At 36.8% G+C, this 16,905-nt stretch overlaps 1 protein-coding gene across 4 annotated transcripts in view; it reads right to left on the bottom strand.

Annotated features, from left to right (window-relative positions):
• Positions 1–16,905, bottom strand: part of DIAPH3 (diaphanous related formin 3) — a 571,588-nt gene that overhangs the window by 368,263 nt on the left and 186,420 nt on the right. For all 4 annotated transcript variants that reach the window (XM_060394025.1, XM_060394029.1, XM_060394026.1 and 1 more), the window contains 5 exons: positions 10,349–10,459; positions 9,944–10,062; positions 9,011–9,127; positions 2,873–2,991; positions 205–269 (listed from right to left, as the gene is read on the bottom strand). In XM_060394025.1, the coding sequence (XP_060250008.1) occupies positions 205–269; positions 2,873–2,991; positions 9,011–9,127; positions 9,944–10,062; positions 10,349–10,459 (531 nt within the window). The remainder of the gene's footprint in view (positions 1–204; positions 270–2,872; positions 2,992–9,010; positions 9,128–9,943; positions 10,063–10,348; positions 10,460–16,905) is intronic.

Here is a 16,905-nt window from a genome sequence, read left to right as displayed (position 1 = left end):
AGTAGAAAAACAAGGACAGAAGCATAGGGAGGGTCAGAGTTGGGAGTAAGGAGTTTAAATGTTTAAACAGGAAGTCCTCAGAGGATGGCATTTGTGCAAACACCCAAAGGAAATAAGGATATTGGAAGAACACAGAGTCCCTGAGGCAGAAATATAGCTGCAGGAGGCCCCCTGTAGTCTTGCAAAGTTAGTCAAACTACTTACTTTCTTGTTAAGCTCTGATGCTTTCTCTTCAAACCCTTCTAGTTTTGCTTCATCTATGCAAATATCTAAAATTGCAATGACAACATTTTTCTTAAATTCACTGTTACTTTAAAAGTTAACAAAGAAAAAAAATCACAGAGAAAAATTAGAAATAATGTCAGTAATAAACAAAATGGAGCAATATATAATGTTGGAATGGAGAATGATTTTCTAAGCATGATACCAAGGTCATAAAATATAAGAGGAAAGATAAACCCAACTATAATTTTAACCTTTTGTTCAGCAAAAGGAAGAGAGTTCAACTGTACATATAATACCCAAAGGTTGCTATCCTCAGTTCACATTTTGAAGGAAAAGGAGAAGATGATAGCCAATACAAATGGGGAAAATGTACAATAGCAATAAGCATAAAATTAGGAATAAAAATCTAAAAATTGATAAGTCATAAGAACAGATAATTGAATTTTCCTAATAATATGAAAAATATTAAAATATTTAATTAGAAATAAGCAATGCCAAGTACTGGAGATAGCATGGGGAAGCCAACTCTCCTAAAAGCAGTTGGAAGTATAATTAAGGAACTTTGCTAATAAGAAACTATGCAATATGTACAAAAACTTAAATACTTTCTTTCACCTAGTAATTCTATTTCTAGGACTTTGCTTTTAATATTCATTAAAATACTGTTAGCAAAAAACTGCAAATAACTTATATATCCACTAATAATAGATTAAAAAGCTCTGACAGGAATCCACCTGACAGAATACGTCACAGGAGAAGTAATTCATATGGATGCCTCATGATGTACTATATCCCTTCTTTTTTAATGAAAGTAATAATGAACATTGTTTAATAAAACATACCACAAAACAACTTACGAGAAGCAAAAATCAACCAAATCACTACATCCAAAACTAGTCCCGCTACCTAAGTGGGACCACTCAGCTCTTTCTATATTAGATTACTTTGGTGATTAGCTTCTTAACTCTAAATACAGTGTGTACACAATTACTTCTTGATTTAACTATGTAGGGCATTATGGACAACTTCCTAAGAAAACCCTTTCCTGTATAATCCCAATTCTCTATAACTTTTTGTTCGTTTGGCTGGCTCTGTAGCACTAAATTAATACTTAATCCTCTGATTCCTGTTGCACAGACAGCATGTCTTGAATCCCACCTTAATATGTTATCTGTGCCCTGCACTTTCCAACATCTGTCTCCCATCTAAGCATGTTAACACAGTGACACTCTCTTCTATATTTAAGTCTTCGGTATTGTGTCTGGAAGTTTATTTGAAACATTTATAATCAATAAACAATAAATTTATTTAACTATATAACTAATTTCACTTATATAGCCAAGAAGTATTCAAAGATTTTATTTCCTTCTCAAGAATTCAATGTCAAAACCTCTCACCTACTCAAGAAAAATATTCCTAATGTCCAGGTAGAAAAAACTTTCTCTTCAGACACTATTCAAAATCATTCCATACTTTAGTCTGCTACCTATTTGGAGAATATTTTCCTTTATTTCTATGTCCCTCCTACCCCCAGGAACTTCTAATTTCCTCTCTCTTAGGGAGAGAGACAAACATTTGCTTTATCGGTGCCATTAGTATCATCTACCACTCTCTCACTCTATACATCCCACACTTCTTCCTGAACTCAAATATTTTATGAGGAAAAACAACTTCACGCAAATAATCCTCTGAATATTAAATCAAGATTTGACATATGGCAACTTCTTAAACACTAGTTACCATGTGGAATCACATATCATTTCAAAGACTGTTTTGCACTCTGTTACTTTTAAATCATTTAGACACATCAAGCCCTGATCATCTGGGAAAGAGTGGTTTACAGAGTCATACAGATCCTTCAAATGGTGATACATCTCATCATACAATGTCAAAATAATCATATAGGGTAATATCACCACTAATCTCATCAGAAAAAAATTTAGCACTGCAAAGCTGTCAAGCTGACAGTAGCAAATACAAGTTTTCCAAACTCAAATTTTTACGTAAATGCTTGGAATTTATCATTGGTAACACAGTCTATCATCTTCATCTCATTTTTAGGAAAGTGTGTGCCAAACACTCACATCTAAATAGCCATAACTTGTATAACAATCACTTTTTTCAAGGATAAAAAAAAAGGCAGGCATCTCAGCTGGCAACTCAGACAATTACTCAAGTATTTCCTTGTGGACTCTGGTTTGCAGCACAAGTGACTCACACATACAATATATTGAATTTTGAATATTTTCACACAGAATATATTCACACAGTATACACAAAGGTAAATGTCTAATAAAATTATTATTTTTTACTTCTTTATCAAGGACATTCTTGAGTAAATAATAGCAGTTCCATTTCATTTCTTTTGTTTTACCAAAGAACCCCAGGGCTGCTGGAGGTTGGTGCCACTGCCTTGATTCACAACAGCGTGCCAGCAGTTTTCTCAATATTGTTCTGCAAATATCAAGACAGTGAAAAAGGCAAATAATGTTTCAGTACTATTGTGAAAATAGATTTGACTAGGAGGACCTTCTGAAAGGGTATCCAGGACCCTCCAGAGTCCACACTGCAAGAAACAACACTCTAGCACTAAGCCATGGGTAAGGGACAGAAAATATTTCCATTTAAATAACAGAGACACACTCACCAACAAACTGACTTAAATCTAAATCTAGTCTTTTTCGATATGTGAAGTCTGGATCCATCCCATCTCTATGCAGTACAATCTGAGATACACACTCATCAATTAATTTGAAGTACTGTTGCCTAGAACCAAGGAAAAGAATAAAGGTACACTCAATTTATCAGTGTAACTTCACATCAAAACAAAGCTATTTCATTCAGTAGCTTGATTTCCAGTTCAATAATACACTACTGCACAGTTTTAACAGTTGATATGACAGACTTAGCACGGGGGTGAGAGTAAATACAAACGTCACTTTCCTTCTGATTATTTTACCACATTAGTGTTTTAATAATCTTTTAGTTATAAATACAGTGTGCATTAGACATCATTTTCTTATGCAAGTCAGAACCTTGACTTAATTAGTAGGCAGTGAAAAAGAGAATATTCAAATGAAGTGATACTGATACATGCTTAAACACAGTCCTCTGCAGAGATCATCAGCCTATCACTATACTGTACTAAAAGGATTACCATTAACTCATTTTATTTTACAAATCAGAAGACATATTTTATAAAAAATTATCTGGAAGGTTCTTAAAACCATAAAGTTCACTGTTTTTACAATTTGGGGGATACTGTGAATTATAAACAGTATCAAAAGAATATTTTTTACTTAAAAGAAAGCTAAAAAAATTCAGTTTAACAATTTTTCTCCAAAGTTTAAATTTAATTAAAATCCTCAAGCAGGCTTCATTTGTAATGACAATACAATAAGTTCAGTCCACCTGTATGAGTAACAAATTAAAGAACATCCTTTGAAACAACTCAAGCCAACAAATGCAAAAAAGTATCCAGAAGATTCTACAAATAAAACCAACCTACAGTTATGGGCAGGGGCAGGGGGCACAGGCCTCCATCCCAACCGCCCAGGAAGACTTACTTCTTCTCAATGATATTTTGCACAGCTTTTCCTCTCCACTTCCTTCTCACTATCAGCTTTCCATCCCTATAAGCTATGACCTGCTACTCTGGACCTACTTACTTACACCCAATAAACCATTCATTACACTGAATAAGGAGAAGGCAACTGCAACCCACTCCAGTACTCTTGCCTGGAAGATCCCATGGATGGAGGAGCCTGGTAGGCTGCAGTCCATGGGGTCCCTAGCAGTCGGACACAACTGAGCGACTTCACTTTCACTTTCATGTATTGGAGAAGGAAATGGCAACCCATTCCAGTATTCTTGCCTGGAGAATCCCAGGGACAGAGGAGCCTGGTGGGCTGCCGTCTATGGGGTCGCACAGTCAGACACGACTAAAGCGACTTAGCAGCAGCACACTGAATAAAATAAACTACAGTTCAACATTAGCAAAGAAGAAAATGTTCATTAACTGTCATAGTGTTTAACAGTATTCAATAGAGTATTCTTAGGTACAGATCAAGGCAAGAAGGCATTATCATTGCTTTCCTCAATTTTCTCAACTTCTTTCAAAGAAATAATCTCTTAGCTTAGCTATAATAACTTAGCTATAATAACCACATTTACACTTGAGGTATTAATCTATAAATTGCACATATTTCTATTACAGTTAAAAATTGAGATGACACATTCTGTCCCCTTTTTACTCTTATTTAATGTCATCTTGATGTTGTTTAAATAAAACATTTCTTAAAACAAGTTATTTTGTGTCATTTTTTTAAAACCATAATTTCATTAAATGCTTTCTCAGTTCCAGCATTCTAAATTATGAGCTCATTTATAATGCAGATGAAAACTAATGCAGAAACTCTTACAGCAAGGCAACACAAGTAAAGAACAATATACTTATGGATTCCATAAACGTAAATCTAGAAAATAATCTCCATGTGAGATATCAGTAAGGTAGTGAATATGTCAGAGGAATATGTAAACAACCTAATTAAGGAATAAATATAAATGTCATTACTTCACTAAAAAAAATGTCATTTTTGTTGGAGAATATTTTGAAGTCACCTTCACTTTCTCTGCAGTTTTTTTACCAAAATCAGAAATTATCTCCATGCACATTCAACTCACACGCTATTTTGCACACAATAAGCCATCAATAATTTGCTACAGAATTGAATTTGATCTTCTATTCACCTTCCAATTATCTTGCTGCATTTGATTTTTCATGGGGCCTTTGCTGTATATTTTCCAACTGAGTTCCATTTCTGTAAAATTTCTTTTTGTCCCAAAAGCAAAAGTGAGCAAAAATTTAAATTCATAGATTGAATTCTTTTAAGTGAGAATATTTTACGGTCTACAATGAAAAATAACTTATAAAAAGCTTTAAAAATTTTATTAATTATCAATGTTAATTATAAATGTTCACGTGAAAATGTCCAGAAAACTGAAGACCTCTGAAAGGTAAAATCCAGGTCCATTTGAGATAGCAAAACCAAAAATACTGAAGAGGTAAACCCAAAACAACAAGGTACATAGGACTGCACAACACAAAGTAAAATTTACTGTATGTGAACGAAAAGGTAAATAACAAAAAATATTTTAAAGAATATATAGCAAAACTATTATGTAAATGACCATAATGCTGACTCTATCCTGTAATAAATATATTCCCACTATAAGAATAAACAACCTAGGGGGTGGGATGGGAGGGAGATTCAAAAGGGAGGGGGTATATGTACATCTATGGCTGATTCTTGTTGAGGTTTAATGGAAAACAAAATTCTGTAAAGCAATTATCCTTTAATTATAAAATAATTTTTAAAAGAAGAATAAACAACAGCAAACAGTAATAAATAAGTGAGAATTTTGGTCCATGGGAAAGAACCAATGCTATCTTTACTAAACAGTCACAGGAAGAACTCTGCCTTCATAGCAACCACATCTGGAATGAATACCAAGGGCCTTGGGCTGAAAGAGCTAAGGAAGAAGGGAACACAGATGATTATCAAACTTCAAAGGTGATACTGAAAAACTGAGCAAAGGAGGGGAACTTCTATGGCTCACTAATATCACTTTGATAATGCTACTGTAACAGAGCACAGCGAGGGCAGCCCTTAGCATGGAGCCGTTGCTGGGCAACACTACTGGGCCCGTTACCTGGCAACAGATACCACTCAGTCATTGGTCGGTGCTACAGTGGGCCCACCCACAGGCGACCACCTGTCAGGAAGCCACGGTGGGTGGGGGGTGGGGTTGTCAACCAAGAGTGGGGCACGGCCATGAGGGGGAGTCAGGGAAGAGCAGACCCTGCCCTCCACCAGGGGCCCTCCGGCGCGTTCCCTGGCCTGGGACCAGCGGGTGAGCTGGGCACCCAGGGAGGAGGCCGGAGGTGCGTCACGGAGGCTCCGGAGCCTCCCCCATGGCCACCCATGAGCCGGGGCCTTGAGGCACTGGCGAACCACTCTGCAACCTCGGTCTCCGTGAGCGGAGAGCGGTGGCCGTCCGGCTGGGCCGCAGGCTGTGGGCCCTGCCTCCTGCCCCCTTTTGGGGGCCTGAGGAACAGTGGGCCAGTTGGGTCCTGGGCGCCGGGCTCCTCAGTGATGACGGCTAAACAGAGTCTGGGTACCTGGCCCTGAGGGAGCCGCCAACCGAGGTGGGCCTCCTCTTGGCCAGGACCTGGGCTTTGGAGGATGAGAGCTATGCCCTGGGACTTGGTGTTTGTTGTCAGGACAGAGAATAACATTTGTTTGGTAGAGATTTACAGGAACATCGTCACCTGAGTGTGACCTGACTTCAAGAACAAGGATTTCACACCAGGAAGTCTGTACCAACTAACCACTCCCCTCTCCACCTTTCCTGTAAAAGGGCTTTGTTGAAAGCTTTGGGGGAATTTGGGATTTTTAAAGCATGAGCTACCCATCTTCTTGCCTGGCTCTGCAGTAAACTTTTCTCTGTTCCAAACGCCAATGTCCTAGTGTTGTTTGGTCTCACTGTGAGTCAGGCACACAGACTTGTATTTTCAGTAACACTATAATGTACTATTTCTCTAGAAAGTTGATTCTACTAAAGTGATAGGCTTGCCTGAGCATGCCCAACAAGAGCTGTGCTTTATAATCTGTTCTGAGGTTTAAAAACCACATGTCCCCTGGAGCACAGATGTAAGGGACTAGGATCCAGAGTAAGAAATAACCTCCTTTGCAGCACTATGCACGTGCACTAAGCCGCTTCAGGGGTTGTCCGACTCTTTGTGACCCTGTGGACTGTAGCCTGCCAGGCTCCCATCCATGGAATTCTCCAGCCAAGAACATTGAGGTGGGTTGCCAAACCCTCCTCCAAGGGATCTTCCCAACCCAGGGATCAAACCCACGATTTCTGAGGCTCCTGCATTGCTGGCAGATTCTTTACCACTAAGCCACCATTTCTACACTATTAGACACATTCAAACCTTCAAAAGCAACGAACAGTCTTAAATTCTTGGAAAATACAGAGATCAAGAAAAGGATGGGATTACTTTAGAATGAGTAAAAGTTTCAAGTTTACTTTTAAATTCTCAGAAGAGTACAATGTTACAATTAGGGTACCTAAGAAATGGCAACCCACTCCAGTACTCTTGCCTAGAGAATTCCATGCTGTTCATGGGGTCGCACAGAGTTGGACACAACTGAAGCAACATAGCATGCATTGGAGAAGGAAATGGCAACCCGCTCCAGTATCAGACATAACTGAAGCGACTTAGCATGCATGCATGCTTTGGAGAAGGAAATGGCAACCCACTCCAGTATTCTTGCCTGGAGAATCCCAGGGACAGGGGAGCCTGGTAGGCTGCCATCTATGGGGTCGCACAGAGTCGGACACGACTGAAGCGACTTAGCAGCAGCATGATTCTCAAAAATTTTATTTAATCAAGTATTAGTATTTTTTATCTAGCATTTATAAAGTGGTTCAATAAACTGTCTTATTTTAATAAAATATGAGAAAGAAGCAAATGAAGCCTCAAACAGGTTCCTGACTCATGTTTTAGAAGATCTTTGGATTTGCCAGTTTCACAAAGGAATGAGGTGGGGCAGGTGGTCATACTCATCTCAACCCAAAGTTTTACCATGTTTAGATTTCTGTTCACTTGTTAGGCACATCAAAAACCTAAATTACTCCCTCTGACATCACCCAGACGACACAGCCTGAATGAAACTAACAACTCCTACTTGAAGTCAGAGTAAGAAAAGACATACTATCCACAGTATTTGAGAAAAAAATTTCAGCAAAGTTAAAGGTGGCCAAAATGGCTTCATACTCAAAAGATCTTAGCTTCCTTCTTAAAACAGTAATAAAAAAGGAAAGAGGGCATAGAGAATATTTATTGAGCATACACCATATCTGGCTAGGAGTTTCACTCATGTTACCATTTCAATCTTCTTAACAATAGAGCAGCTTCAGTGCTACTATCCGTATATAACCACAGATGGTGGTGCTCAGTCACTCAGTCGTGTCTGACTGTTTGTGACCCCATGGGCATATATGTAGCCTGCTAAGCTCCTCTGACCATGGAGTTTTTCAAGCGAGATACTGGAGTGGGTTGCCATTTTCTATGCCAGGATCAAACCATGGATCAAACCTACATCTCTTGAGTCTCCTGCATTGACAGGTGGATTCTTTACCACTGAACCACCTGGGAAACCCATATAACTACATGCAGATATGGATAACAGTTAATTTCTTTAAAAATCTGTTGAGCTCAAGATGTCTAAGGTATAATAAAATGACTTCAAAGTTATTGGTCTAGCTTTCTGATACATTAGCAACATTAAACATAACTGTACTATTAAGGAACTTTCTAGCTACTTAAACACTAATAAAATTGATGTTTTAGTATCTTTTTTATAACTTATGAAAAGAAACTTATCAACACCATTCCTACTGCCTAAGGACTAACCAGAAAATATTATACATCATGCAATAAATTAGTGATAAGTAAATTTGTTGCTAGTTCTTATTTTTATTCAGATGAAAAGTTGTAACCAAGAATCTGCTAGAGCTTAAAAAGTAATAGTAGTATCATTTTATACCATCATCTATCTAAATATATACCCAAAGGAAACACTGTATACTATGAATTAATACTATTAAAGAAAGAAATCTTAAAAATATGTTCATGCTCAAATCAAACAGCTGGTGAATTTCACAATATAATTTTATTAGTGAAAGAAAATATTAGAATATAGTTTCCTCTTACCTTATAAAATAATCATTTCGAATCAGCAAAAGATGCTGCAGAATTGAAATGAAATATCCCTCTGCTCTGGTTTCCTTAACTGTGTTCCACACCATGTTGTAAAGATCATTCGCTTCAGTAAATTGATTAAGGAATATGTGGATTTATTTATCCTCTACACCAAATAACTGCAGTAATGTGACACAGAATCTGCTCTGTAAGGCCTCCAAAGATTACTGTCTTACTCTGAAATAGGTATCGTACAGACTAAGCATAAAATGCATGTAGTTAGGTATGAGAGTAGAGGGAAACTGTGCAAATGACAACTTCACCTGATACTTTCTGGCTTCTCCTCCACAGTCGACTCCAACCAATCTTACTCTCTTGAGCCAAGACGCTCTGGCAGAAAGTGGCGGAGAGCTGGTCATGAAGGCTGCACTGGGTTCTGGGGCAGCCGTGACCAAGAGCGCTGGTGCCAGGCATTACCTACCATGGCGCTCCCCCGTGGAAGACAGAGATGTGGCTCATTTCTGGACAAACACAAACATCTGCAGATGCACAGAGCCAGCAAAGGCCCATAAGAAAATACACGCAAGGTACAGGGCAGAAATAACCAGCAGGCTAAGGGGCCTCCTCCCAAGGCAGGAAAGCACTGGGCGGGGGGCTCCAAACAGAAAGAACAGACGGCACAGGTACACATTAAGAGGCCTACAGTATCCAGACTTAAGGTGCCACATTCATTTATATAAGCATGTTTTCATGAAAACACATATAAACTAATAAAGAGGTTTACACAAACATCCCTCTGATTCAATAAAGTTTTGATTTTATAGTGTTTACCTAGAAATGGCTTCAGAAGTTTAATATTTTAGGGTTAGGGGCTGACTGTTTAAGATTTAGCAGTAATTATTAGTAATTAATACATATTTGATTGGACATCACACAAAAGGATATTCAAATTCAGCTCTAATATCTTCGAGGCGATGGGAGAACTCCATCAAATCTTCTTCCTTATGCTCATCAAAGACTTTAAGTTGGATATCCAAGCCATCATTCTTAATATGTTTTAAATTCTACAGATATTAAATAGAAATTATGAGGAAATGTTTGGTTTTAATAATGCAAAAAATTAATGAAAAATATAAACAATAAATGAACCACTCAACTTGATTTATAGCATTCAAAGACTTAAAGTGTTAACTAATAGTCAAAACTTATCATCTGTATTTTAAAAATAGATTTTATACTCAAGCCTTTTTCCCATAGATAAATTATTCTTGAAAGTAATTTATCTAAATTTCCCCCTACTCAAGTACTTCTCTAATTTAAATATTAATAAGGAGACTGCAGGGCACTTACTGGCAATATCTCTTTCAATCCACAACGCATAAATTCATTTCTGATGTGAAGCCTGAAGTCCAAGTCATCAGGAGATGTAACAAGGGCATTGATGAGCTGCATACACGCTACCTATAATAAATTACACAGCAAGACTTAGACTTGGATCAGACATTTAAAAAGGAGTAATAGCACTGAGACATCAAGGCTGTGTTCCAAGTATTATCAAATATCTTCCTTCACAGGTGAGTCTATTAAAACGATAATTTGAATGTAAAATACTTTAGTCAATTATAAATTATACAAGAAATATATCTTCAGAGGAGTTTTTAATTCACTCCAACCAAAAGTTAAGTTCTTGTCCAAAAATATCATTCCATGCACACAAGACATAAACTGAACACACATTAGTTGAAAAACTATAAATATCCTTAGATAACACTTACCTAAACTAGGATAATAAAATAACTTCCGATTCATCAAGAGAAACCCAAAGACTTTAAGTCAATAAGAATTAACTAAGGCATAAATTTAGTTAATGGGGTTGCTATAACCAAAAACTGTATTATGAACATTGCAAGGCTAATTACTGGTTTGATCCCTGGGTTGGGAAGATCCCCTGGAGAAGGAAATGGCAACCCACTCCAGTATCCTTGCCTGGAAAATCTTATGGACAGGGGAGCCTGGTGGGCTGCAGTCCATGGGGTCGCAAAGAGTCAGGCACGACTGAGTGACTAACACTTACTTACTTACTTAACTGACCAGGCACTGGTCTCTGCACTTTGACAAAATTTCAGACCTACTGTATGTTATGTTTATTAAGAAGACATAAAGAATTAACATGGCCAACTGAGCTAAAAATTAAAAAATCATATTTTCTCAACTTTTACCCTGGAACTCCAACTTTCAACTTGGATATCGTTTTTGTTTTGTTTTGTTTTGTTTTAAATCACTGGCTGAATTGTATCTTTCATTATCAAAAATCTATATAATGAAAACAAAAGAGGTTGTTTCTAGGGAAGCAAAGAATTCTTCGTTGTTGTTGATGGTTATTTTTCTAAGCCTGCATTCTACCAAAAGCCAACAAGAAAGACTAGCCTACTGATCAATATGTTTAACCTCATGCTGTTCTCTAAATTGTCCTTTCTCCATCCCTTAAGGCAAGGTTTATATGAATTTAAGATGCCATTTTGGGATTAAAACACCAACAGGGGTCTGAGTTCCAGCTGGTTGAAATATACTGTAATTGTTCTATTTGATATCTAAACACTAAAATCTGGCGAGCATGCCTCTACTGTCAAAACCTGAAAGAGAGGGAAAAGCAAAACATATTTAGAAAAAAAAGAAAAGAAAAACTTAAAACAGAGTCTACCTTTCAGTACATGTTCACTCAGCTGTAAACAGTTCACGTCAAAAAGTCAAGTTTAAAAGGCTTTCTTTGCACTTCCTTGCCAGTCATTACCCAGTACCCACAAATTTTTTTCAGCATTATAAAAGATCTCAAACGGCATACGAATCATGTTTCTCTACGTACAGAGAAATTAAATTAGCATTAGTCACCAGGTTTCCAGAAAAGATGCAAATTATAGACAACTCAAAGAAAGCAGCAAAAATAAACAACCTAAAAATTAGCAGCAAATATCACCTAAATGGAAAGTCAATATGTACAGAACAATATTAGCACAAAATTGAGAAGAAAGAAAGGGAAAGGATCATCCAAATTGCTTCCAGGAAGCATTTTAAAGGCAATTTCCCATAAAAGGAAAAATAGGAAACTGACAAACTGAAGTAATGAATTTAATTCATTAAGATCCCTTCCCAATTCTAATGGTAACTTACCATTATCACGACCCATACCCACTTTTTGATTAATTTATATCCTGTAAATATATGTCTACATGCAGTGAAATGTATTGATTTATTTTCTTACAGATGAAAAACTCTATAATCAAGGTAAAGATCAAAGAGTTCCTTCTAGGTTTTTAACACATATATTGAGATATTTGGACCTGTTTTACCACATGATTTCACACTGATACAGCATACCAGCATATAAATCAATTTCTATAGACAGCAGAAAAGGCTCAGGAACTCAAAGGTAAAACGGCACATGTTGTCTACCCTAGTGAAGATAAGTAGGTACAATAGGTACAATAACAAAAATTCACTCTAACAGATATATGAGAATATACTATATAAGCATATGGAGACTAATAAAAACAAGGACAGCTGAGGAACAGAACTGACTCTCAAGGATTAATCGGAAGACAGGCAGCCAGATGAAGAGACCAAGGTGTTCAAATATTAAGAGTTAACATATTCAAAGCCCTGGGCCCTTCTGTTGAATCACAAGGAATTCAGATTTTCTGAGCAGTCTGTAAAGGTAGGAAGTGGGAGTGCAGGGGAAGGACTCATTAAAGACGAGGCCAGACAGATGAAGCACAGCCTCCCAGGCCAAATCAGAGAGTGCTGGTTCAGCTGGAAATAGGGAGAATCATAAAGGATTTCATGCAGAGGAGAGGAAATAACAGAGGTAACACATTAAGTAAAGAAGTGATCTTAGGATTCCCCTAGTGGTCCAATGGTTAAGACATAGAGCTTCCAATACAAGGGCCACAGGTTCAATCCCTGGTCATGGAACTAAGATCCCACATGCCACACAGCATGGCAGGGAAATAAAGCTATCATAGTGGCAACCTCAGTGAGCAATGAGGAGGTCTTGAACCACCTTTCTAAAACATGTGATGGCTGGGTGAACATGTGGTTGAGACCAAAGAGAAGAATTTACAAGTTCTCCCACCTTTGTTTCTCAACAAGATAGGAGGTGGGAGTATTAACAGACACATGAAATGCAAGGAGAGAAACAAATTGCACAGGAGACTAGAAAAAAATTCTGCTTTTAAAAATGAAATGTACATTAAGAATCATACATTCATTTAAAAAATTAGTTACTGAATGCTAGGATATTAACAGAAACTCCAGGAAATAATGAAATTGTGATATTCATCATAAGGAATTAATCATCATGCTCTGCTTGATGTTCCAATAACATAGCATATATGGTCTCCATTAATTTGCATTAAGTATGCTATGCTAACAGTTTCAAAGGCAGACAAAAGCTACCTCACCCCAGAACTGATAACTGAAGAGGGTAAGAAAACAGGAGTTTCTGCCTTCCCCCTGGGAGCATCCTAAGTTAAATAAAGGCTCTATCTTTGGGCATCAGACCCTCTCTGTTAATTAGGTTATGCATTTCATTACTTCCAAGCCTGTTAGTGATGTCTACTAAGGACTTGCTGGTACTGGGGACACAACTACAAAAAGAAGAAGACAGAAATCACTACTAAAGAAAGGGAGGAGGCAAGACTGACTCCATGATTTCTGACCAGGGCAATTTAAAAGCTGACAGTCATTTATTAAGATGGAAAATAAATAAGGATAAACAGAGGAAACAGGTTTGGGAAGAAAGATCAGGAGTTCAGTTTTAGAGATGTTAAGTTGAAAATATCTATTATTGATCCTCATCCAAAGAAGTAGAAAAGGAAATTGGATATAGGCGACCCTAGTTCAAGAAAGAGATTACCATAGCAATTGCATGTAAAAACCAAATCTCAGATGATCATCAAGAGAAGAGAAGAGAAGAGAGAGAGAAGAGGTCCAAGAACTGACTGGAACATTTCAGTTTCATCAATTTCAACTTTAGGTTTTGATTTGCAGGTTGGGGAAATGAGTTAAAGAAAAGTAGAAAGCTATAATATGGTAGAAAACAAACAAGGAGAAGTCTGAAAAGTATGGGAGGAAAGTGTGTCAACAGAGAGAGTGATCAACTGTCTAATAAGATCATTACCACTGCATTTGGCAAACTGGTGACTTAAAGAGCAGTTTCTACAGAAGGACAGAACTGCTCTTCCACATGGAAAACTCTCTCATGTTCCATCAACAACCAGTACATGAAAGCATACAATTAAACTGACCCTAAAATACTCTCCTCCTTACTACAAACGCGTGTTTAAAAACACTTTATAACATTTTAGAAACACTGCTTATTGACCTTCGGTTCAAACGAGGCTTCTAAGTAAAACATCTTTAGGTGTTAGATCATGGACTCCATTTTAATGATTTAAAAAGTAAATGCTATAAACTTGTTACTCTTGCTCCAATTATCAAAAAGGAACCTTACATGAGAAAAGCTACTTTTAACACAACTTCTAGCTATAAAGACATGTCTGCATACATGTGCACAGGCCTGCCAGCTAGAATTCAGGATGGCTGAGGATTTCCTCAAGAGCAGCAACAAACTGAAAATGCACTACAAAAACTGAGACCAGCAAACCCCACACAGCCAAGGATGAGGAAAATAAGTAGCCACAACCGTAATCACAAATAGTGGGGAAAGTGTCAGCAATGACATAAACTAGAAAGGGGGACAGATAAACTGTAAGCAAAAATCGCAAAGATATTCAATAAGAGGGATAGAGCTTGTCAAAGGCAATCTTACAACAAGGCAAATGATCAAAGGAAAATCATTAGAAGTAGAAAGAAGTTAAACAGCAAGACAAAGACACACGCAGGAATTAACATCACTTAATCAGCAAAGTAGTTTTCCACCCTTGAAAATGGTTTCTTCATATGTAAATACATATTACCTAAATTTCCCCTACCACATAATTTAATATAATGCTATTTATCACTATGTACAAAACAAAAGGAGAAAAACATCAATATTTTATGTATCTTCAACTTTCAGTTTCCAACCCTTTTTCGACTAACAAGTTTGAGCACAAAATTCCAGGCACACTAAGAGCTGTGATGATTAAGACCAACCACAGGCTTGTCCAAGTTTTGCCAAGGCCAACAACACAGATGCTTTCTCCAAGATTATGCCAAAAGAACTGAAAAGGCATCCAACAAACAGCAAAAGAAAGTATTCTTTAGAAAGCTCACAATTGGGCAATAGGTTCATCCTGAATATGAGGAGATGTTTTCATATGTTAAAATGATGGCTATACTACACTGAACACCTATCAGCTTCACAAGCTGAATGCAGACTGCAAACCAGCAACCGTAAAGTACGTTAAGTAAAAATTCTATCAGAATCTGTGAATACCTGCTATCTGGGCCTGGAAGAAACAGGTTATACAGCTATTCATCTTCTTAGCTCCACAGCAGAAATCATCTGCTCTCTTTGCACAATCAAATTCCACATTTATCAGGTTAAAATGAGTAAATGATGCTTATAGACAAATATCTTGCCTCCAGTGCAACAAAAGAAATACCCAGGAATTTTTAAATCTCACGTGTTAATCCAGAATACAAACTAAACCTGACTACTACATTATGAAGACAAACACAGAAAAGGGTGAATTATGTCAGCAAATGTAAAGTCCTATACTTTACTTATATTTCTAATAAAATTTCTATAAATGATAGACACAGTAAGACAACAAGTCAGAGCTTGCAGTAACTGCAAATATCTCACACAAATTCAGGCAAATAAATTACAGGATAGACAGGCTCTAATTTATATCATTATGAACAGTTGAATTCAAGATAGAACCAGGATTTTTAAAGATTTATTGTGACACTGTCCTGAGATATCCATGAATTCTTTCTGTGTTCTTCCATTTTGCTGAGATTCTAGTATCACAATATTCATATGAAATATTAGCAAGCTCTGAATTCCTGAGTATAAGTTTCTTAAGATCCTAAGGAGTGCATTTCATGCATCTTTATTGCTCTAATATCTAGCAGAACCGTGCACAGCAATCTTAACTGAATAATTAACTGACTGGTTAATTATGAAACTTTGCAGTTACCTTGAGTCATGAGTTACCTTTATCTTTCTGGTGGTCTCTTAAAGCATAAGTAAAAAAATGCATTACATAGATTCAGAAAATTGGCAAAGTACTCTAGGATAAAAATGTTAACCACTAGTTTACTATACTGAGGTGTGTACTCCAAATGATAATATGAGTTTACATTAGAATATTATTTTACTCTTGCTTCTTTAATGTTTATTAGCTTAATGGCATATTATTTACTTGTTCATTTAATATATTAATCTTTTGATTCATACAGATACAGTAACCATACTGTTGCAAGCCTCAATAAATGTAGTAATCGAAAACAGAGAGGAATTAAAATAATTTGATCTCTGCATCCTTTTGGAAGGCCCCAACAGTGGTCTTAAAAAATAAAATATCCAATTATACCCTGTAGTCTTCATTTGGGCCTTCAATAAACATGAGAATGACTTACTTGATGTTAAGTAACTTTACTTAACATTTACTTTTTTGAGGAGGTAGGAGATACTTGAAGCAAAAGAAACAGTCAATCAAGTTATAGGAAGTTATATGACATTCATTATAAAAAGAATAACCTTTGTTTGGTCATGGGCAAAATTAAACTCGGGTACATTTTGAGCCTAACAGCCTTAAGAGTCTTAACCATAAGGGAAATAAACAGACGCTAATAAATTTGGCTAAATTCAAACAGGCATTGTAACATTTTCTTCAATGTCATATTTTTCCATTATTGCCCAGCACCAGAAGAAATATTAATAACCTCAGATATGCAGA

The sequence above is a fragment of the Ovis aries genome, chromosome 10 (assembly GCF_016772045.2).
Source record: "Ovis aries strain OAR_USU_Benz2616 breed Rambouillet chromosome 10, ARS-UI_Ramb_v3.0, whole genome shotgun sequence".
Lineage (NCBI taxonomy): Eukaryota > Metazoa > Chordata > Mammalia > Artiodactyla > Bovidae > Ovis > Ovis aries.
The sequence above is the reverse complement of the archived record's forward strand: the minus strand, read 5'-3'. Positions and strand labels throughout refer to the sequence as shown.